Genomic DNA, 23,491 nt, shown 5'->3' on the forward strand with positions numbered 1-23,491 from the left:
AACTAAAAACACTTAAGAAGTACATTTGAACAAAGCTAACAGAATTAAAAGACAAAAATCAAGATGACAGCAGCTGGAAGCTACTTTATTCTCTCCTATCAATTTGAGATAGGTTTTGGCAGGTTATACAAGCAATCCCTCACTGAAACAGGCACATCCCAGCTGTGGTGTAACTCTCGGACTACCTCGAAGGCTTCAACTGGAGACAAAACAGCAAACAGAGTAGATGGGTGACTTTTATTCCATAGGCTTCATAAAGCAAAAGCTGAAGGCTCAGATCAGAGCAGCACTCTAAAGACAGGGCACCATCAAGCTCCACCCACCATGCTGACTCCTCTGGGGCTTTCACAACAGGATAACCCAAGTGCGGAATGAATCAGCACAGCAAGATGCCAGAACCAAGCCCTTCCTCTGATGCTATTGCAACTTCTTTATTTCATTACACTGGATGAAGCTATCAGAGTGGGGGGATAAGAGATGTAGACTCAAAAAGCAGCTCTGAAAGTCAACACGAGATCCAGTCTTGCTGTACAGGTGATTTCACTCCCAAGCACTCACTGCAGGGCTCTGTCCTGATGGTTGCATTACTGCCTCCTCTCTGCTCATTAAATGAGTATATCTGGAGAAGCTTGATCTTAATAGCATGCTTAAAAGTTAAGAAAACAAAGGAAATGCATATTAAAATTGTGCCTAAGACAAGCATTCCTATGACTCTGTCCCATCTCTTAAAGGAAAACCCAAGCACAAAGAACAGAAAAATGACTGCAAGTTAGTCATACACAGCTCAAGGTTAGCAGAATTGAAGCTTCTACTGTTGAGTTGTCTATGTGAAAAAACTTCCAAGGAATGCAGAACTACTTATTTCTAGAAATTGCTTAAGCTGTGAGACTGCAACAGAACTGCATTTTCCTCCTCTAAGTTCAATATTTTGCCCCAATTTACATGAACTGAATGTATAACATGAGAACCTGACAACATACTGAGAAGTTTGTGTATTCTGTAAGACACTGTATATTTTTAAGTTCACCGAGTCAGTTACCTTCAGAGCTACAACAAGAAGGTCAACAAGTAACTGCAACTTTATTAAGTATAACTATATTAAGTTAACTGCAACTATATTAAGGATAAGTATAAATATTAAGTATTTATTAAGAAGAACAAAAGCAACTTCTATTTATTTACATGCAAATTATCTGGCTCATGAATAAACTGCCATGGTTTGAGACACAGGTGAGCTATCTTCATACTCCAGGAAGAGCTAAAATTGGCCAAAGTCAGTCACATAGCTGAGGTGCCATCCCTCGTACCCACTACAGTAGCAACCCTCATTCTGAAGAAATCTCACAGGGAACTGAAAGAATTTAAAAATAATACACTGGGGGGGGGGGGGGGGGGGAGGGGAGAAGGTTGCAAAGAGCTACATTTAGCTGAGATCGATTTCCAAACTCATTTTCTTGCACAGACAGTTGTGAGACACCTGAAAGAAGGCATTAACTGTCTGGCAGAGGAGAAGCAGCAGAACCATCTCTTTCAGTCACAGCTCAATGGATTCAGCAGGGCTTCTGGGCACAGCTCTGCACCTCATGCATGTAAGCAGTGCTGCTTACACATCACTTAACAGCCCTGCTGTTGGAGTATTCACATCTCTGATTCCAGCAAGCAGATTTGTCCTGCAACTAGGGAATGTAAATCAGAATACCAATGCCTCCTTAAATGCTGATTTTTGAAGACAAAATTACCTCTCCCTTCTGGTTTTATAGCACCCCCAGTTTCCAAGGAATCTATCTTTTTTTACTTTGTTATACACAGCACTGATTTATTCAATTGAAGAAATATTAGACTAGCCATTTCAACCAGCTTGATATAACACAGACTTTGGAACCACTATGCCAGCTAAAAGTCACTCATTTGCTTACAGGAGCACCTACCCTCCTACTCAACTTTTTTACATATCCTGTTCTACAACCAAAGCTGTTTCACCAAAAGAGTTGTAATTATACCACATCAACATGGTAACTTCTCAGCAGAAGCCTCAGACCATTTACTGAGTGAGCTACCATGACTATTAATACTTAATCAGAAAACCAGCTCTCAGTCAAAAAACTCAACCGAAACCTACAAAGTTGTATTTCAAGTTCACATCAGTATTTCCAGAAGTCTAATGGAAAAGAAAAAAATTTGGACCTTCATCAATAACTTCAAAAGATTTTAATGAAGATATGTGGTTACATGAGAAGTAATAACTATTCAAGGAATTAAAAGAAAATAGAGGGGAAAAAATGAATTATCATGAAAAAGCAGAAACCAAGTTATTAATAGTCTTCCCAAGATACAAAACTGTTTTGCATAGGCTGCTTACCTAACAAGCAGTACTTTGTGAGGCATTCACTAGAAAGGAAGACATCTAGCACCTAACCCTCACGAGTAACAAAAAGAAGAAATTCTGTTCATTTCTCACACACACCCCTATCTGCTTTGGAGCATCCACTCAGTAATGCTTTCCCTGAAAATCCGAGCTATGAAGAATACAGCCAAATATGACTCTTTACCACACTACATCCCATTACACGATCATAGGAGCTGCACTACAGAGAAGAGGAAAAAACAAGTACAGAGGCACCCAAGGACCTGAGTTATGACGCATGGCAACGGTAACCATTTTAAATGGCAACTCATAAATGCTAGGGGAGGGAGAAAATACCACTGATGTTCAACATACTCTGGTTGTATAGCAATATTGTGGCCAATTAACCTCCCCTGGAAAAACACATCTGCACAAACATACACCCTCTTTCTGCCCTGTTAGACACACAAGTCCCTACTGCTTAAAGCTACAGAATCAGGCTAAAACAGTGCACTAGTAAGCAGGAGGTAGTGACAGCAGCAAACAACTCTGTAGTATTTAACAACATCCAGACATTTCTGTCTCTGTTTTCCTGAGCTCTCTAACAATTTCAGGCTGGCTGAGGACAGCAGAAAAGCAGCTCACAAGCCTCCTAGCTCTCCTCTTTGAGCAGTGGTCCACTACACAAAGCATCTTGCTTTGAACAGAAGATTAAGCCACATAATTTCCATAAGATCCCTCAAAACTACATTTTTCTATCATTCTCTCTAAACTTAATTTTGCCCATCACTCATGCATTTTCCAAAGAGATTATTCTCTATCCTGTACACTGCAAAAGCAGCCAAAAGACATAGGAATGCTAATCCAGTTTATCAAAGCTTTATGTGAGTTAATCAAGCAAAATACCAAGTCATTATTCACAAACACCAACAAGATCCTGCAGTTTGCAGATAATGTTCAGACTTACATTTATTTCAGCTGAATACAAATTTAGGTTATAATTACCTGGACCTTAAACTTTACAATCTAAGAAGATGAGTTGGTTTAATGAATAGCAACAATGAACAAAAAGAACACAGTCTCCACAGTCTGACAGTCAGGATCAAGAAAATCAACTTGTACTTTCAACTTGCACAAGCTGTTTCAACAACATGCTATTCTTTCATTATTACTATCTAACCCTCCTGACTTTGGAAAAAAAAAAAAAAACAAACCAAAAAAAACAACCCTGAACTATTTCAAAGAAGCCACCCATACCATACATGCATTTCAACTCTGAATCACAACATAAACCCAAGATTCTAGCATTGTGCCATCAAGTTAATGCATCTGCTCTTTATCATAACTACCTACACCTTTCCATGAATGTGTACTCCTCTTTTCGACCTGTAAGTTCTGGGAAGAATTTTCAGCTTCAACTGATCAGTACCTTTGCCTTCACCTCCATATTAATTATTTTCAATGCAATGCTATGCATTCATCTTTGAATAACCATCTTTCCAGAGGTAGTTTAGGTACTTCAGTCATCTTGATCAACATAATCATTTGAATCCACACCTGATATTGCACTCTCTTCAAATTAAGGCAAGTAAACATATGCCTACTTTGAAGTCCCTAACTATTTCAAGACATTCATAGGCAATTTTGTTGCCCTTGGAGCAAAGCCTTCAAGACCTTGACTACACTGTAATTCTTAGCAAAACTACAGTGTAACACCAGCTGTTGAAACATTTGTGCTGCAATTATCACAGAATCACAGGATGGCCGGGTTTGGAAGGGACCTCAAGGATCAGTAATCTCCAGCCCCTCTGCCACACGCAGGGCCACCAACCTCCACATTTAATACCAGACCAGGCTGCCCAGGGCCCCATCCAACCTGGCCCTGAACACCTCCAGGGACAGGGGCAAATCTTCAACATGCTGCACATATTGCAGCACTGCTCTAACACTAAGATCAAAGACTATCTGAAAGGATATATGTGAAGACACCTAATTTAAAAGAGAAGCAGCCTAACACACCAGTTCAGTGCACTTAAAGGCAAATCTAACATTTCCCCTCACACAACCAGTGTTTAGTGCTCTCCATCATTCAAAGATGTCATCACCAACAGCTGAAACTATTTTCTTTCAACAAAACCTTAAAGCAGCTCTTTCCCTTTTGCACTGAAAAAATAAATCATCTGTTTCACTCATTTACCTTCACTCACAAGGTAGGATAGGAGGAAGGGGCAAGGAAGAGAAAGATGTGGAGCTAGTATCTAAATCTTTTTCTAGAGTAATTAATCCTGTTTAATGGGATGCACTTACAGGACATACACTACAGATCATATTCCTGGTTTCTATTAATGATGGCAGTCCACTCTCAAACAAATGAGCAGGAAGTTCAATAAAATGAAGCGCTCCCAAACTATTCCTATTTCTACACTCTGTACTTACCCAGAAGACAATGTTGTAGCTGAAGAGCAGATATTTGTACCAACAGCTGACTTCTGCATTAGAATATCGGTAATAGTGCATCTTCTATCACACGGTGCCTGCAGAGAAGAACAAATAAACAGTGAAAGATAGTTAAGAATAAAAGATTCTGCTTCCTGCTCTTTCACTCTGTTAAGAACAAACTATGGCAACCTGTACCATACACTGTTTAGAAACTTAGAAACTTGTGCTTCCCTCAAACCTTCTGAGTATTTGTTGCTTAATAACCTTTTCTTCTTTAAGCACGCTAATGTGGCAACAGGAAGAAGCATCCAAAAAGGAAACTGGCTAAACAACCAGCCTAATATCTGCATCAGCAGATTCACATTCATCAACCTTGTCACTCTCTCAAAGCCCTTACATTTACATGGACAGCTATGTGGACTTGTGCAGAAATCTAAACACACACCAACACCCCAGCAAGCACGATGTTCCAAGTGCCTATACTGCTAAATGCAACAGGCACTCAGACTTCTCAGTACTTTAATGTTTCTTTACCAAAACAGCACACTGTAAGAGGATTTATTTTTAAGAGTAAAAGCAACATGTGCTCCAGAGTTCTGCTTTCATGCTTCCTAACATACACTGGAGAGATAAGGTTGAATAGCAAACACTTCAGAGAACTGAGGCTTTTCAGAGCACTGTAAGTAACCCACCTCTGCAGACAGGCCACGTACAGAAAAACGTAGGGCAAGCTCTTAATGTGAATGCTAAAGCTGTCAAGACAAAGCATGCAGCCACCCACCCAAGTTTCAGAGGCATAGCTGCATAGACTACATAGCAAGTACTGCCTACGACAGACAGCAAGCAGCAGCTTCAGATTTCAGTCCTCCACGCACTGTTTTCTTCCAATAAGATGTTTGGGAAGTGCTTGCAAGAGAAGCAATTAGGGAATTTTCCCAACACCTCCTAAGAAACAGATTTCAAGGACAATGTTGGCATTCACAGGTTAGCTATAGCTATGAGAAGGGAAATATACTTCATTTAGATGGCAATCTGCAGTTGAGTGTATAAAAACTCCACTGAAAGAGAAAGGACAGAACTACAGACAGACATTCTCAACCCAAGAGATTTCAGACAGAAATCTCAAGTAGGTTTCAGTTTCCCTTCTAGAGGTCTCCCTGTGCCAGCTTGGCTCCCCCTGAGCAGACTGGGCCCCTCCAACGTCCAGACACATGCACGTCCTCACCAGTTCCAATGAGCAAACTGGTTTGCAGCCTAACCAAATGCAGATAGTTCACAGAAATGCAGAAACAGTGCAGAAAATCCAAAGAGAACACTTACATAATAGAATACTCCATTGTTTTAGTAAAGGATGGAAAAACATAGGAAAGCCATATGACTTGGTGCACCAAGTATTATTTAAATACTTAAAATTTCCATTGCTTCCAAGCTAATATGAATGGCACATACAAAAAAAGGAATTATCAGACCTTGGTGACATTTAGTAATGATTTTATGCTAAATGCCATTGGTCAAAAAAAGCATAGATGATGTGCACTGCTACCAGAGCTGCACTGAGCAGAGGTGCCACAGCGCTGGTCGGTGAGGACAGTGCATTCTTCCATTTTAACAATGGAAGCTGTACTTCACTGCAGTATGGGCAGCCACTGGCAACCACTTCTTTAGAAGTAATCCAGGCATTCACGTAAGCTGAGTTTTGCAATATGTGCTCCCAAGACGCAGACGGTTCTGCTTCCTCATGCCCTGCTTCAGCTTTACTAACTGACATTTTCAACCCACCCAGTTTTACAGACCACATTTAGGAATCTTACAGTTACAAACAAAGTGAAGTAAATAGGTCTGAATACCAATTTACTGACATGCTATTCTAAACCTGCAGCTAAAGAAGGAACAAACGTTTCATTTTCCCAGCTTGAACTCATTTAAAGTGCATACAGCTAAGTCTCTAGCTCCAAGTGGCAATTTACATTTCAACAACCAAGGTTCATGCAGCTGTCCAAGTCAGCAAGCGTACTGGGTCGGGGGAAGGGAGGGAAAAGAACCTAGGAAACAGCAGTTAGTATCTCAATATGCTGCACCATGGCTGGACTGCAGCAAGACAACAACTGCCAGAACAAACAAGTTGATCTGTCGCAGGCATACCAAGGCCTCCACTGCTGTCTGTCTTCCCTCCCCTATGAAAATGAGAATCTTGCAAGAGACAGAATCTGCAACTTCAAGCTGCACGTAGTACAATTAAAATATGTTGCTTTTGCAATTACAAGAGGTGGCTGCAGGTAGCATTCAGCTACCAAAGTGTCTCACACACATCATGAAAGCTGGGATTTGCTAGACAGACCTCAAAAATACAGTCTGAGGCAGAAAGGAAAGCAAACAATTTCAGGAATCAAAACACAGAGTCTGAAGTCCTGCTTTTTGTTGGGTTGCCCTTTCTGACATCAGGCATTCAAAGGCTCAGCAATTATTCAAATTTCAACTTCAAAGAAAGTAGTAGTTCTAACAACAGCATCAGAAGTGTCCTTACTGATAAGCATGGTAAGTCATCATAAGTCATCATTTTAACCAACAGCTTAACCAAAAATTTCTCCTCACTTCCCCTTACAACTGGCAGGATGACCCAGCCAATATTTCCACAGGACTGCTGCAGAATGAAAAAGTGAAGTGTTTTAAAGCTTGCAAATGGCAGGAGGGCAGTACTACCAGCACCGGTTCTTCATTGCAAGCAGCTGTCCTGCAACAGCACAGGGCTGCTGAGACAAACGCTACCTTCTGAAATTCCTGTCTATACAGATCATATTTGACTACTGCCTTTGTTTATCCCCACTGCCATCCATTTGGTTCCTCTCAATGGACCACCAAGTGCCATGTGGAGCAGTACAGTCAGTACCGAAGCTGGATTCACATTCTGACGTACTTAATCTGAAGCGTAGATATATTTGGCTGTTTTTTTCCCACAATCCTACAAACAAACAGAGCAGGCAGCCCACTCAAAGCTGCACAGCCACCTTCCTCATGTTTATACTAACAGCAGCCTTGTTTCCTAACATAGGAAGCATCTGCTGTCAGCCCGAAGATCTGCTCTGTCAGTACTTCATGTAATTTACATCACAGGCTATGCAACTAGAGTTAGTACTACAAATCACTTGGAAGCCCATAGTAGCATGTAGGCAGCACTGATCAGTAACTTTCTCTACTGTATTTCTTACAAAGCAAGTCATGTCATCTCAGCTGACAGTCATCACCCACTCACAACAAAACCAATTTCTGAAAATTAAACAGAGCACAGCTGCTTGGGTAGAAATTATAACATTGTTTAGAGATTTCATGAGGAAAACATGTTGTTCAAGAGGCTGCTGCCATTTCAAAAGCGTTTCCACACCTACCAATTTCACTTTTACCTTCCAAACGCAACAGCAGTGATACTCAGACTACTGATTAACTCTTGTGAAAACAGCCATGATTTATTAATCGTACCTGGATATGCAAGGAAATCCTCAAAGATCAGATGTCAATCTAGAACTGGAACAATGGGAACACACGTCTCTGAATCCAAACCTGCAAACCTACGAACATCAAGCAGCACTGGCTTTAGTGAGAGGACCGAGGCCACGCTCACATTTCACAGATCATGCCAGCGTTGCCACTGCATTAAGTCCAATCGTCTTGCCCTGTCCCTTCCTAATATCCACAACCATTCATCAGCATATGGCAACAATCATACACTGAACCATTAAGTAAATACTCAAATCAATGCTGTAATCTGTTGTGAAACACGCTAAGAAAGCAGCATTAAGTCTCCCAATCCATCTTGCCAGAGGCACGCTAATGGCAGCAGTGGATGCAGCCATGTGGTGGCACGAGGGCAAGGCTGGGAGGCCAGAAGCTGCGCCAGCTTCCCCAGGGTGCTCAAGGAAATGTGGTTACACTGTGATGTCTGCCTACACCGGCACTGTAGACAGAACGTTAACATGCTGAAAAGGACAAAGCAAGGGGATGGGGGCAGAACTAAGCCTCCCCCCCCCCCAAAAAAAAAAAAAAAAAAAAAAAAAAAACAGTAAGCCAGTGGCTGTTCCCCGTATCAATCATCAATACAAAGCATTGAGCCCATGTGAAGATGGTGAAGCAAATGAACAGAGACACAAGAACAGAGCACAGGGGAGTGAGGATAACTTGGCAATACAATGAGAGATGCACTGGGGCCTACTGCTTTTTTTGCACCTGCCTACTCAATGCCACTCTGCTATCAACATCAACTTCATACCAAAAACATGAGCTGACTGATTTGAAATGCTGTCACTAGAAATTAAAAACATATCATTATTTCGGAGGAGCTCAAACAATAGTGTTTAGGGTTTTCTGTTTGTTTCTTTTGTGTCTGTCTTTCTATTTCACACATTCCTGACCTGGATTTTCTTAGCTCCAGCTCAGATGTTCTTAGTTCTTGTTTCAGAAGGCACAAAAAGGCACATTTAGACTGCTCTTCCCACACTGTAGAGATAAGATGACAACAGTCATAAGGTTCAGTACAATATCCAGGCACCAACTCTTCACATATAAGGACTGAATCTGGATGACAAGAAGAACTGATGGGACTTCCAGCTCTTATAACAAATCTGTTCCCAAAACTGGAGACAGTAATACTTCCCAAGATTCAGGAGGCTCTACAATCATGTGCCATCTTCATTTTCGTCATTTTCTATCCCAGGGACTCTTAGAGAAGTCCCTAAAGAAACAGAAGTTTCTCTTCAAGAAATAAGGGTACAGTGCTTTTACTTCAACTGCAATCCAGAGGAGAATAATGTCAGCTCATTGTTAGGGGAAATGTGAACATTATTCAACAAAATGGTTGCTTTCATTGTTTAAATCTGAAAGATTCCAGATGCAAGACTGACACTGTGAACACGTTATCCCTATCTTGCTAAAGAAATAATGGCTGGTAACAGCCCTCTGAAATTCACGGAAAACATGACTAAAGCCAGAGAGATTTCTTAACACATTACCCTTTAGGGCTCATATTTCTGTACCATGCTGAAGATTCAAAGCCTTCCTTATTTGAAGGATGTTAGTAGCACAATTTGCTCCAACATAAACTCTACAAGACAATCCCTAGCGCAGGCACAGTCTGCTGATCAAACTGGTGGCATTGTATGATAGAGTAAAAGTTTCAGCAGACAAAGTAAAGGCAAGTCATGTCATCTACCTGGACTTGTGCAAAGCCTTCCATGTGGTCATGCACCACAGCCTTACCTCCAAACTGAGGCTGGTCACAAATGATATCCTCCAGGGGTTCCACCTTGAGACCTGTGCTCTTTAACATCTTTACCAATGACATACACAATATGATTGAGTGTACTCTCAGCAAGTTTGCAGATCACAGTAAACTGAGTGGTGCATCATAGAAGAAAGAAATGCCTCCCAAAGGGCCCTGGACAGACTCAAGAAGTGGGTCTACAAGAATACTGTTGAGTTCAACAAAGCCAAGCACAAAGCATTGCACTTGGGTCAAGGCAATCCCAGGTACGCGTACAGACTGGGAGAAATCACTGACAGCAGCCCTGCAGAGAAAGACTTGAGACTCTGGCTGGTGAAAACAGAATGTAAGCCAGCAGCACACACTTGCAGCTAGGAAGCATCCTGGCCTGCATCAAAAGATGGGTGAGAGCAGAGTAAGGGAGGTTACTGTCACCTTCTACTCTGCCTTTGTAAATAGTACTCCCCTCCTGTATTCCACAGCAGCAGAGGGGCAGCCTGCCAAAAGGGTGTTACACATGGAAGCGCATAGGAAGGAAAGGTGTCAAAACAAATTCCTCCACACAGGAAAGAAACGCCCCCAACACTTGCTAAACAGCTATGGAGACCAAACAGTGGATGTCAGCACAGTGAGTGGTGCATTTCAGCAGGGTACCTGCACTGGTGCAGATTTCAATGACCATAGCACGTAGGCTTTGGTTCAGTGCTGGTGAAAATGCATAACTGGCAGTGGAAACTACACTGAAAAATGGTGTTTTGTAGCTGAGAACTAGCTCTCTAAAATAGTACTACTGAGCTCTTAGCAGCTAGTGTAATTTCCACGGGAAAAAATTGCATTCAACAGGCTGCCCATGGAAGTCGTGGTCACTGTCCCCAGAAGCTTTCAAGGAAGATGCAGATGTGGTACTTAAGAACATGGTGGTGATGGGCTGACGGTTGACCTTGCTCACAGGAAGACAGATCTTATAAAAGACTAATAATGAAACATGACCAATTTTTTTCTTTCAGTTGAATGTCTTACTACAACTCCATATGTTCCATTAGAAGATGTGCAGGTAATCAAGTCAACTGAAAATGGAGTCGTGAATATGCCAAAGAAAATGGCTGATCTACCTGGAAGTCTTCAATTCTCAAATTCCTTTATCAAAATGGAAAGCAACGCTGCATATATTTTACTGTTCACAGGACTGCGTTTAGTCAACACATCACATGAAGTTATTTTCCGTAACTTGAGCTAGTTTGCTGGGGTGCCTTCAGTAGCCACACCAGATATGTTGACAAGGGTTGAAGAAAATCACTTTTAAGTCATTTTCACTGCTTCACATAAATCAAGAGATTTAGCTGTGCCCTTCATCAGCACCAAAGTAGCTATTTCTTCAGTGACATTATATTTATTATCAATATCTCTAGTGAAAATGGCAAGTTGAGCCTTATCTGTAGTGTCACTACTTTCAACTATTGTCAAAACACAATGTTTGAAATTAGCAGTGGGAGTTGGTTTTCTGGATTTTTGTTCTTCGTTTTTAAATCAGGACACGTTACATCTGCCATGCTTTCCAAACACTGCTAGTAAACTCACCATGAGGAAATGCTTTTTTCTTTTTTTTTTTTTTGCAATCAGATTTGCAACTATGCAACAAATTTCCATAACAGAGTCCACTTGAGTTCTAACTTTCTTTTCACAATTCTGTTCAGATGCCAACCATTTTTTCATGTTTATCTTGTCTTTACAAACCATTTCCTAACGCGCATCTGATTTGGCAGCATGTTTTTACAGTTGGAAAAGACATCATCTGTAATCTTTAAGAACTGCCAGTTTCCTCACAAATTAAGCATAGTTATAGTATTTGTCTTGACAAAGAATACTCATCTGTCCATTTCTAATTGAACACCCAAGATACGCAGTTTGCAGTGCACTGTACCCTCCCCTTCCCCTGGCTCCAGCCCATGACACAGTGATGGTTTGCCTGTTGCTGAGTCATGGATGCAGAGCCATCACCGTGATGGCATGGGCTGCACTGAGACTGGCCCAGGCCGCAGGTGAGACACACCTGGACTAGATTATCTTAGTGGTCTTCTCCAATCTTAATGATTCTACGAGGAATAGGAGGCATTACTTCCATAGCACTTCGCAAGTAACTTTTAACTACTGACACTGAGGAGAGGTACAACTCAGTATGCACTGAATTTTATCTAGTTTATGCTACTCTTACTTTGCTGACATCAGGTTCACTAAAGTATTACGTGAACAGGGAAACCTGCTCTGACATATAGCAGCAACTTGAGAAAGGACACCAACTAAAAAAATATCTCTGACCTAGTTTAGGAATAATCTGCTCCAAGTAGCTGACTGCAGAAAGAGAAAGAAATGTCATGAGTAAACTGAGTCAAAAAGTCAGAACATAGACAAGAACAAGTGAAAAACTGTAGAAAAGGGAAGATGCTAGGCTCTGTGTAAGTATTTGAGAACAGCTCACAGCAAGAACACAAGACATAAAGCCCTTATATCTTACCTTCTAAAGCACTACAGAATAAGACGTTCCTGCAAATTAAAAATCAGACTGACTACACTAGGAAAAATAAAGTCAACACCATATACTTACTGCAGTTCAATGAATGGCTCCTTAATCCAAACATTTCCAAGGGATTAATTTTACATGACTATGAAAAGTCTCTATTACAGTTTTACCTAATTAGAAGGTTACCTACATGTAGTAACTTATTTAGTATAGACGCAAACCACAAGCTATATTTGCCTTTTTCCTTCACAGAAGATTCAGATATCATCCAACAGAAATGTGTCAGTCATCCTCACCACCAGTTGATTCAGTTCAGGGAGCAAAGCCTGTTAGAACAAGCAGCTGCCCAGAACTTCTCAGCAGCTTTCTATGCCTCTCCTGAGAGCAGACACACACCCAGTCACTATAACATTAACAGCAATGGGACAGAACTCCTAGTCCCAAATTAATTAATTATGCATAGTTATTTATTGCATAATAATTAATTATGCAACTGCTCTCACAAGAGCTTAGTAGAGGGGGACAAGCACCTCCCTCTCCCTGCTGGCCACCTCTTTTTTTAATGCAGCCCAGAACACTCCTAAAACATACCCCCCCACACACACAAAATTCAACTTATGGGGGTGGTTAAAAAACATTTTAAAACCCTTACTGGGTTTGGAGACCTCATGCAAAGCCTGCCCTCTGCTGCTGCCCTGCCTCACGCCCAGGAGCACCTCACTTTACGTGCTGGCCAGACCAACTGTGGGCTCATAGGCTATAGGAGAAAATAGTTGTTTGTAGCTGCACAGACAGCTCAGCTGCAGTATGACAACCAAGCTTCCTACCAACTGACTTCCTGGTAAAAAAAAAAATAAAAAAAAATAAAAAAAAAAAGCACTTGTTTGATTTTCAGAAAAAGGAGTAACATGTAAACCTCCAACACACAACATTGGAAAACATTCGAGAAGTGACAGAAGAGCATTCACCAAACATCTCCCACACCCACCTGCTACCAACTCTTCAGGAGACTACATGTCTGGGCCCAAAGAGGTGAAAACAGAGGAGGCTACAGGAGATGCAGCAGGTAGGTTTGCACAGCACCCTGCCCACACTACCACGAAGCGTGGAGAAAGAAACAAGTTGCTCTAGGCTGCTCAGGCAGGGCTAGAAACACTCCAGTCCTTCCCCCGGTAGCCAGCACAGGAGGTTGTGGAGTCTCCTTTTCTGGAGATGTTCAAGATCTGCCTGGATGCCTACCTGTGTGACCTGGTGTAGGGAACCTGCTTTGGCAGGGGGGTTGGACTCAATGATCTCTGCAGGTCCCTTCCAACCCCTACAATTCTGTGATTTTGTGATGAGAAACCCTCCGTTGTTTCACTGGAAGGCTCACATCCTCCCCAAGGTAAAGGAGAAAAACAAGCTGTCCACCTCGTGCAGGGCGCATCAACAACACAGTGCAGCAAATCACAGCAGTGCAGGACAGGCAGCAATGCTGCACACAAAGACATTGGTCTCTGCAGCAGCAAACAGCAAAGGCACCCAGCAGAATCCACAGGCACTGAGGTGGGACAGAAACAGTCCCATCTGCACCTTTAATCAGAGGAGAAAATAAATACCTCTGAGGAGAGAAAAAAAAACTGTAACACAGGAAACTGCCATCTTAACATGCTGACAGTATCATTGGTTACACAAGCAGCAGAGCACAGAGGGGGGGAAAAAAGCAAGCAAACCAGAGCTCAAAGATATCTCCCCTGCCCATTCATCTCAGATGGGCAAATCTTAGAGCTGAATTCCCTCCTGCTCTGCAGAATTAATCACTGCTATGACCACGCTGTCAAAATACCCTACACCATCTCAATGTGCTGTGCATTTTGCAAAGTCACCTCACTGTCTTCTGAGGGTCACCTCACCAACTCCCTATCCATTTGTTTCAAGTCACCTAACTTTTTAAGTGAAGCTTCTTCCTCTCCAGGCTGGCCACGAACTTACTAGATTAACTTAATAAGCAGGAAAGAAAGCTTTTTTTTTTTTTAAATCCTTTATTAAATACAGTTTTCAATCCCTGCATTCCCTTCTCATATAACACTAACACCATTTAATAACAAACGATTGAGAGGAAAAGAGTATCAAGAGAATCAGCTCCATATCCCAACATTCAGAATCTTGCTCTCATGTTGCATTTTGGTTGCTTGCATCTCTGATGTCTTCCTTCAGAAGCAAGTTACTTCAGGCTACTCTATTTATCCTCTATTCCAGAGGTTCCCAGATGTCAAAATTTATGCAGCAGCATCAGTTTTATAACCCAAAGCAAGAGCAGACAGCTCCTGCTAAGCAGAACAAAAGACTTTCAGAAATACTGATACACACAGCATTCAGCTGCCTCTGCACACCGTACCCCACTCTGCCTCCTGCAGCTGCATCTTCCCAGAGAGAAAGAGATACCAAACATTTAGTCTTTGAGCTACAGAACATAAGCCTTAAAAACAGCGAAAAGATGAGTGGAAAGTGACTTGGGGCCACAGAAACACAGTAGGCTTGGTACACTACTAAGCTGTCTGAAACAATTAAGCCAAAAAAAAGAAGAAAAAAACTAACCCACAAAAGCGAGCCAAAAGCTCACCAGCATGCTCAGAAAATGCGTGAGCCTATTAGGGCCAAAGGAAGAGACCAAGCTCCCTTGAGCTTCAGTACAAGTCTTCAGAGGGAGGACCACTTGCTCAGCTTGTCAGAAGTGCCTGACAGAGGGCATACAGCTGCTGTCAAAACCAGGACAATGCTCAACAACATCTACACATATTACATACACCCTTCTCTTTGATGTTCAGATTCAGATTAACAACAAAGACTGCCATCAAGCTTTCTTTTAGCTTTTGTATGGAGTTAGTAAAGACAATGACGCAGAAACAGTTCTCAGGAAGAAAAATATGTAAGCAGACTCTCTGAGTAAGAGCGGAAATTCAGCCATCATATATAAGACTCACTGCAAGGAAAGAGAAACTACTGTTCTCTTGCTCCCCAAAAGGACAAGAGACAGGAAACACTAAAGTAAAAGCAAGTGCTGGTGCCTCCTTACCAACAGGTGCTGAGGCATCATTTGAACCACATAGGAAAACTAACTATCCTGCAAAGCAGCCCAAGTTTGGATGCATTTCCTCACATACTCAGCCTGTTTTATTTTCCATCACTCTAAGCTCTCTGCATAATACGAGAACAGAAGGGTGAACAGTTGGGCAGAACAACAGCTCTGCTCCCTCAAAGACAGGCTTCATTTCCTAGAGTTGGGTCAGACTAGTAAGCGAGGCCAGAAGGAGCCTGGCCATTCCAACCAAGTGGTTTCAGCTGCAAACAGCAGCATCCCTCATCCCGACAACTTTTGAGTATCACTACTTTCTACAAGTTAAACCTTCCGCTGTGTCACACTTAAACCAGCAGAATTAACAATTTTTCAGCTCACTGGCCATACTGAAGACAGGTTTTGTTCAGGCATACAGAGAAGCTCACTTACAAAGCAAAATAATTAAAAGTACAAGACCTACAATCACATTTAATTAAAACTGTTTCAAAATGAAGCTGTGAGAAGCCAGAATGCTTTAGGTTTGTTTTTTTTTTTTTTTTCCCCACCTTCATTTCCTGAGGGGAAAATCAGATTTCAGTAATTTTATGAGGCTCCAATTATCAAACTATAACCCATACATCACAAACCTTGATTAGCTTCACTCTCAAGATATCTGACATGGTTCTTCACCTTTTCCTTACTGGAAGCTTTCGGCTTAGCACAAGTCAAAAGGCCAAGGAGAAAGATGCTGATCCAGAACTAGAGGCTGGAAGGTTGCATCAGACCCCTCAAACAAGCTAACAACACATCTCTAGAAGAGCCCTAGGCTTTAGGGCTTGTAACACTAGCAAGGAAGACGCCTGCTTTGGATTCCTTTAGCTGCTGTTCCCACAGCAACTTTCTGCAATAACTACCCCCAAACTAAAGAAAATCCTTGTTTGGGTGTTTAGTTCCTTATTTCAGGCAAGGGACACGACAGTCACAGTATATTCATGGATTTTGTGAATTACAGCCTGTTAGCAACTTTTAAAATATGCCACGAATGCTGAAGTACAGAGGCCCCTTTTACCAGAACTGGGAAGTTTTGACCCAGGAAACCACAGTGCGAGGCAGCATGGCTCAAAAAGCCTGCAACTAAAAACATTCTTGGATCACATGTAAAATAGGCATAAGCATCTCCTTTCTTGTTCCTGAAGCCCACATTTTGCCATACACCATTCAAGTGCGTGTGTGTGTGTGTGTGTGTGTGTGCGTGTGTGTGCAAAAGCTGAGAAATCACTTAGAGTGAGGATCTGTAAAAGCAGCTTTGACAACAGCTCTGTGAACTCCACTTCCCCCATACACACTTGAATGGAATTTCTAATACTGAGCAAGCACACCATTTACTCATGTTCAGCACTGCTCAAACCACGCCTAAAACACAATGAGAAACTTGTCCAGTTAACACTATTACTCTTCTCACAAGTCTGTCAGCACTACACCCATTTACTGGTAGCAGCTGACTTACAGCCACACAGCACAACTTAATAAACCAAATCTAACTACCTTCAGAGAAAAATCAAGGTCAGCCTCAAGACACGAGATGCTGAACAAGATCAAAAAGCACATTCCTCAGTTACTCACTGGAAGAAGTTAGTTGCAGGCTAACTTCAAAGACTACCTACATGCTTGCATTCAGACATGAAAAGCTCACAGCACACCGTGTCAATAATTCTTCTATAATCTAAGAGTAAAACTACAACACCAAGCAAGTGCCCTCACCTGTCTGAATTTCAGGGCTAGAGAGAGAGAATTCACAACCATCACACACATCATACCTAAATCTGGCAAAATGTAGCTCAGAGCATAATGTAGTTCAGTTAAGCAAGAACATATCTGGCAGCTACGCTGCCCCTAACACAGCACTCACAAAAGATTTTTTTGATATTATTTTCTTCTAAGGGGTCAGGGAGGAAAGGAAAGAGGTTTGAAACAGGAAAGCAGCATAAGATAAATTATTTCACAAGCACTAAATGTCAAGTAAAACTTGTACTAATGCCCAAAGATAAGAATTGAGGCTTCTTCTGATTTAGTCTCCTTACTCAATGAGGAGAGTGGAGATAACAATTGAACACAGAGGAACCAAATTGCATCAATTCACACTGAGTAAAGATGAAAAGAACACCAACTAGACAAAGAATATCAGCTTTCAGTGACTTTGATTTATTTTTAGATCCTATCCTTTAGTGAGGCCTTGCCAACCCAAGAGTGAAACCATTGATTAAAACAAGCAAAAAAAAAAAAAAAAAAAAAAACAACAACAAAAACAAACAAACAAAAAAAAAAAACAACAAACCAGCCACATAATGAACATACACATAGTTTCTCAGCATATGCATTTCCAAACTTTTGTGATGTCATTTCTGAAGTCCACTGTTTTAGTGGTAGTGTAATTTTGATCATAGAAGTTTTCTAAGGATAGGCAATTTCACCATGTTCATATTCAGGTGTTCAGCTCCTTACCCCCCAAGCACTCTCTTCCTGTGTCAATGGCTGGTGGATAAAGAGTCCCATTCCAAAAACACAGGTGACCGAATTTGTTTAAGAAATGCACAAAAGCTGCAAAACAGCTTTCCCCAATAGTTCATTTCTATTTCATACCAATCCCTAGCCCAGAATTCATACCTGACCACCCTTCCACACAAAATCTCTATGGAGCAGAGTGCTACTATCTCAAATAACCACCGCTACCTCAATTACCTACAGTCTCACACATACACGCTAGCATAAAGTTGCTCAGGAAGTCACGTTTATCTTTCCTCCATCAGTGAGGGAAGCACATCACCCCACTGAGCACTTATCAACAAGATACAGGGCATATCTTTTCATCCTCCAAAGGCTTGTGCGTTGTCCAAGGGGTCACAAGTGTTATGACCTTTGAGGAAAAGAGGAAACCAAAAGCCAAACCAAAACGAAAAACAACACTGGAAAAATCAGATACTGCCAAATCATTGAATGGCCTGGGTTGAAAAGGACCACAATGATCATCCAGCTTCAACTCCCCTGCTGTGTGCAGGGTCACCAACCACCAGACCACGCTGCCCAGAGCCACATCCAGCCTGGCCTTGAATGCCTCCAGGGATGGGGCATCCACAGCATCCTTGGGCACCTGTTCCAGTACCTCACCACCCTGTGGGTGAAAAACTTCCTCCTAAGATCCCACCTAAACCTCCCCTGGCTCAGTTTAAGACCCTTACCCCCTGTACTATCCAAATACTTTAAAATATCCTCCCCACCACCCACTGAAGAAGTAAAACCCAACAGAAATAACATATGTACTTACACTGTTCAAATTATGATTCAGAAAGGTTCCAAATGAAGCTATGAATAAAAAGAGCACGAGGTGCACTTGGCTACACACTTAGCTACACGCAGACACTCTGAAAGTGCACAGCTGTAGCTCGATGCACACACAGAGAAGAAAGGTCGGCAAGGAAGCGAAGCAGATGGAACAGCGTAGGTTTTGCTTTCAGCATAGCACCCAGCCAGTTCTCCCTAAAAAGGCAGGTAAATGCTCTACGCCGGTTCTCTCACACTGGGACGGTCAGGACACGGCAGCAGTGACCTTGAGGCACTCAGCCCCGCGCCGACCCGGGCCCCGTGCCCACCTGCGAAGCTCTGCCGGCTCCCGGCGCCCCGCCCGCACCGACAGCCCCGCGCGGCGCCCCGAGGGAACCCGGCGGCACGGCAAGGACAAAGCAGCGCTCCGCACCTCGGGCGCTCCTGAACCCCCCCGCCCTGCGCACGCCCGGGGAAATGGCTGCCCGCTCCCGGAGGCGGGGGAGCCGCGCACTGGCGCTCCCAAGGCACAAAATGCCGGAATTCTAAAGGAAAACCGAGAGAGGGCGGCAACCACAGGACGCGGCGCTGCCCCGGTCGGAGCTCGAACTCACCCGGGCGGCAGCTGCTCGCCAAGTTTCGCTAAGTTACAAGGACAACGAGGCGACGTTCAGCACGCTCCGGAGTCCTTTCACCGTCTCGGCTAGTCCATGAGTACAACCAAACCACCCCCAAACCCAACACCCACCCGTACCCTCACAAAGCTCCAACTCGCCCCCACGAGCTGCCGGGTGCCGAGCAGCGCGGAAATGCACCGCCAGGCCACGCCTCGCGCCCGGGCACGCAGCCGCTGCACACAAAGGAGACGCGCAGCAGCAACGCTCTCCTCCTACCGTAAGATCCCTGATCCCTCCAGCTGTCCTTATGCTGCCGGGGTGCCCTCGGGGCCGGGTGGGGCGGTGAGTTCCAGCAGCCCCACCCCAGCGTGGGGAGCGGTAGCTTCGCAGCCCTGCTGCGCGGATCAGCTGGTGGAAACCCGTGCTCAGCTTGACTGCTGTCGTTACTGCTTTAGATGGGGTTTTGCGGATGAGATAACTGTACTCACACCCTACAGAGGAACGGTTCAGGTCGCTGGTGGCAGCTAACAGGGCAGGTAGCTGAGCTGAGCAACCTCGCTTTCTCCAACAACTCTCCGACTTCCATGATGAGAATGAGCACAGAGCAATTCTGAGGTAACCTCGAAGGCATAACCTGAGCATTTCCTAGAAAACCCCAAGATGAAGGAAAAAATGAATAAATAAAATTCTAAATTGTACTTTGAGTCTCCAAGTATCCCAGGGCCCCAGGTGAGACCCTCTGAACTGTGTATTAAGTGGCTGCCTCATGGTTTTCAACTTATGTTGTGAGCAAGTGGGAGCTCGCAGCTGAGGCAGTCACCCCCTGGCTTCGCGTGCCTGTCCTCCAGTGCAGCCCTCTTCAGGCACCACAGCTGCTTATCTCAGCTTTTCCTGCCCCGTCTGCATTTTCCATCCTGTCCTCCCAAATTCTGAGAGAAAAGCACTTTTAGTCTCCGTATCACTCCTGCACAGATGAAAAACCCTAAGGCCTGCTTTGTGAAAGGGCTTCAGGAAGTCAGCTGGATGTGAGGGAGGGCATGTGCTGAACAACAGCCGGAAAGCTGAGGATGGGGATGGGAAACAAAGGCTTTCCTCTGCAGCAGCTCTTTGTACCCCAGTTTCAAGCTTAGCTCTTCCAGACACTTCTGCTGTTTTCCATGCTTTAAGATCACTCTTGGCACAAGAAAAGGTCTGTGCCACCTTTGCTGTCTTCCTCAGCACCTCACAAACTAGAGAAACACACTGATGTGCAGAAAGGCGAGAGAAAAGAGGTTGGTTCAAGTCCAGAGGCATTACTACAGCCCTTGTATTCTCTGCACTTCTTTGCGTGCTTCAGGGCCTAGAGTTTGGGACTGCCTTATTCCTCCAGATCAGCAGCAAGCATTCCGCATGGAGATGGCAGCAATTCAGCTAAAGGATGAAAGGAAAGTTTGTACAAATTTGTACAAATACACTGCTTAAGTTTGATGCTTCTCTCATGTGATGCTTCTAGGTCAAGGCCAAGATCTGGTACTGTGCTGGAGTTAGTAAGGATAAGACACAGAGCTCTGTCTGAAACGTGAGAGGACAGGCACACCAGTGAGTGCATCACAGCCCTCTGCACATCCCTTCAATGGGATTTCTTCTTACCCCTGCGTGCAGTTATTCAAAGAAATGTTAATGTGAATGTTTTATTCCTGACTTCAAAGCCTGAATTCTCACAAATGCAACAGATTGCATTTGTGAATGCCTTAGGTGCCAATACTGTGACTGCTGGCTTAAGACAAAGGCAGGAAAGGCTGAGCACTTGGAGAGCCTTGGCTAGGCTCAGCTGTCCTGGCCCTCAGATAGATCACGCTTCAGGGCTCCCATGTGGGAGTGGATAAAGACATCTCTAGTTCTGCAGATGCACCTATAGATCATTGCATGATAGTGGCTTAGGATTCTTAGGAAGCAGAATAAAATTGAATTGATTGGTAAAGCTGAAAGATGATGCTTGAAGAAAGATCACTTGTATCTTAGGGACGAGCTAAATGAGGAGGGGCAGATAAGAGAGGTCAGTAGATTATCATAGCTAGAAGAGATCCCTTCCTCATCTCAGAAGCTACTCCAGTCACCTTTTGCTGAGCGCTGAGCCATGTTTTTGGTAAAATCCACAGCCAAGGCAGTGTTCATTATTATGTTTATCACTTGGAACACAATAGGCAATAGTAACTGTTAAGATTCAGCAGCAGAGGGAGCAGCTTTAGGAACTAAGCGCTGTGAACAGAAGAAGGGGATTCCTATCAGTAGAAACAAGGATCACTTGCAAGGATCACTTTGCAAAATGGTCAGTGGTTGCAGCATAGTCAAATTAACCAAATTGACTGTCAGCGTGGAGACATTTCAAACAATCTCTCTATGTGCAATTTATTAGCTTTTGACATTATGTCTGCTCTTTGTGCTTCACTGTGTTGCCAAGAAAATTAGGGCAAACATCTCATCCTTCGCAGACATGCTAACTAAGCATAAGAGAAAACTGATAGCCTTCTAAAAGACTTCAGCAGTAAGAGGGTGTAATAGCACTACAGGAATAAAAATAGAAAAACCTGATCTTTCACTTAACTTTGCAGGCACAATCATGAATGATTTGCTAGTGCAGCTTTCCCTAGCCACTACAGAGCATATCCCGAAATTAATGATTAATGCATTATGGCATTATTCCATGGTGGTGGAAAATAGTAAGGCCAGAGCTATTCACCAATTCCACTGTATGCCATCAGCTTTATCATTACCAGCTGCTTAAATTTTCAGTGGAATAAATTCCTATTTTTATAGGAAAGCTTCCAGGAGTGGGAGTTAAATTTGGAACTAACACATGATTTTGATAATTATGAGGTTAAAAGAGAGGAGCGTGGGGATCAGAATCTACTGAGAGGCTTAAAGTGCTGGGAAATCAGCAGCTGGACCTAAAAGATTAGTTAAAATATTTTGGTGAAAAGCTTTAGAAGATTTCTGAGATCAGTTAGGAAAAAAAAAAAAAAAAAAAAAAAAAAAAAAGAATGAATGTGGGCGGTATTTTTTAGATATCACATATACTTTAGCGTGGTCAGACCAAACTGGTGATTTAACTTCGTTCGTCGTTTCGCCACAGCGTGTTCTCCGTTTTCTCAGCGCCCTCTGCTGGTAGCAGCGGATACTGTACCTCTTCTGCACCACTGAGAAGCCGTTTGCACACCGGCGGTGTCTAGAATTAATATCAGTAAAACCTGAAACACTGGTGAGGATTATAGCAAGTCTGTTAATAATTCATCCCCTCCGCACTCATTTGGAAACATTTATATGCCGCAGACTCTATCATTCAATACAGTATAGCTTTCCTTTATCATTTTAAAAAGCTTAAAGGTCCACACAAGGAAAAATATTGCAAAATAAATGTCTTTCCCCACGGCTTTCTTCTAGACTAATCGAGACCTACAGTGCTCTGTTTCTAGCGCCTTTGTTATGCAAATCTTTTACTGCAGGAAAAAAAAAATCGGGTTTTCTTCTGACCTTCACTTTAGCTAGGGAAGCAGTGACATCCAGCGGCTAGGGAATAAAAAGAGCTTTCTCATTCTTTTATTTCTGTCAGAGTGCATCTCAGGAAACACATCAGAAAAAAAAATGGCAGTGATCCTTCGGCGTTCCATTCTGGTTGTGTATATTTGCAAATGGCACCAATTACAGGCATCTGACAGCCGTGGGAACAGACAACACACACAGGGAAACAAAAATGCAGAACAGGAAACAAACAGAAAACACCCTATGAGGCAAATCATCGTTCTCATGGATTTAAAAGAACACCAAAGACAGGAAACACCATTGATACATTTTAAAGTTTTACAAAGGCATCTTTTAAGGTAAAAAGCACTTTCCTGTATGACACCTACCCCCCCCCCCCCAGCTTCACAGAATATTCCTTTTTTAAAAAGGTTTTTTATCCTAACCTTATTTCTGTACCAAATGAAAA

At 42.9% G+C, this 23,491-nt stretch overlaps 1 protein-coding gene across 3 annotated transcripts in view; it reads right to left on the reverse strand.

Moving 5' to 3' along the window:
* Window positions 1–19,739, reverse strand: part of TSPAN14 (tetraspanin 14) — a 37,954-nt gene extending 18,215 nt beyond the window's left edge. Inside the window, exons 1-2 of one of the 3 annotated variants that reach the window (XM_042818722.1) lie at window positions 19,662–19,739; window positions 4,781–4,878 (exon numbers count right to left, since the gene is read on the reverse strand). In XM_042818722.1, coding sequence (XP_042674656.1) covers window positions 4,781–4,861 — 81 coding nt within the window. In that variant the 5' untranslated portion in view covers window positions 4,862–4,878; window positions 19,662–19,739. The other 2 variants (XM_042818721.1, XM_042818723.1) reach the window with 2 other exon arrangements.
* Between the last annotated feature and the right edge of the window lie 3,752 nt (window positions 19,740–23,491).

Source organism: Centrocercus urophasianus, unplaced genomic scaffold (assembly GCF_019232065.1).
Source record: "Centrocercus urophasianus isolate 14NV4802_14NV808 unplaced genomic scaffold, USGS_Curo_1.0 seq_17, whole genome shotgun sequence".
Lineage (NCBI taxonomy): Eukaryota > Metazoa > Chordata > Aves > Galliformes > Phasianidae > Centrocercus > Centrocercus urophasianus.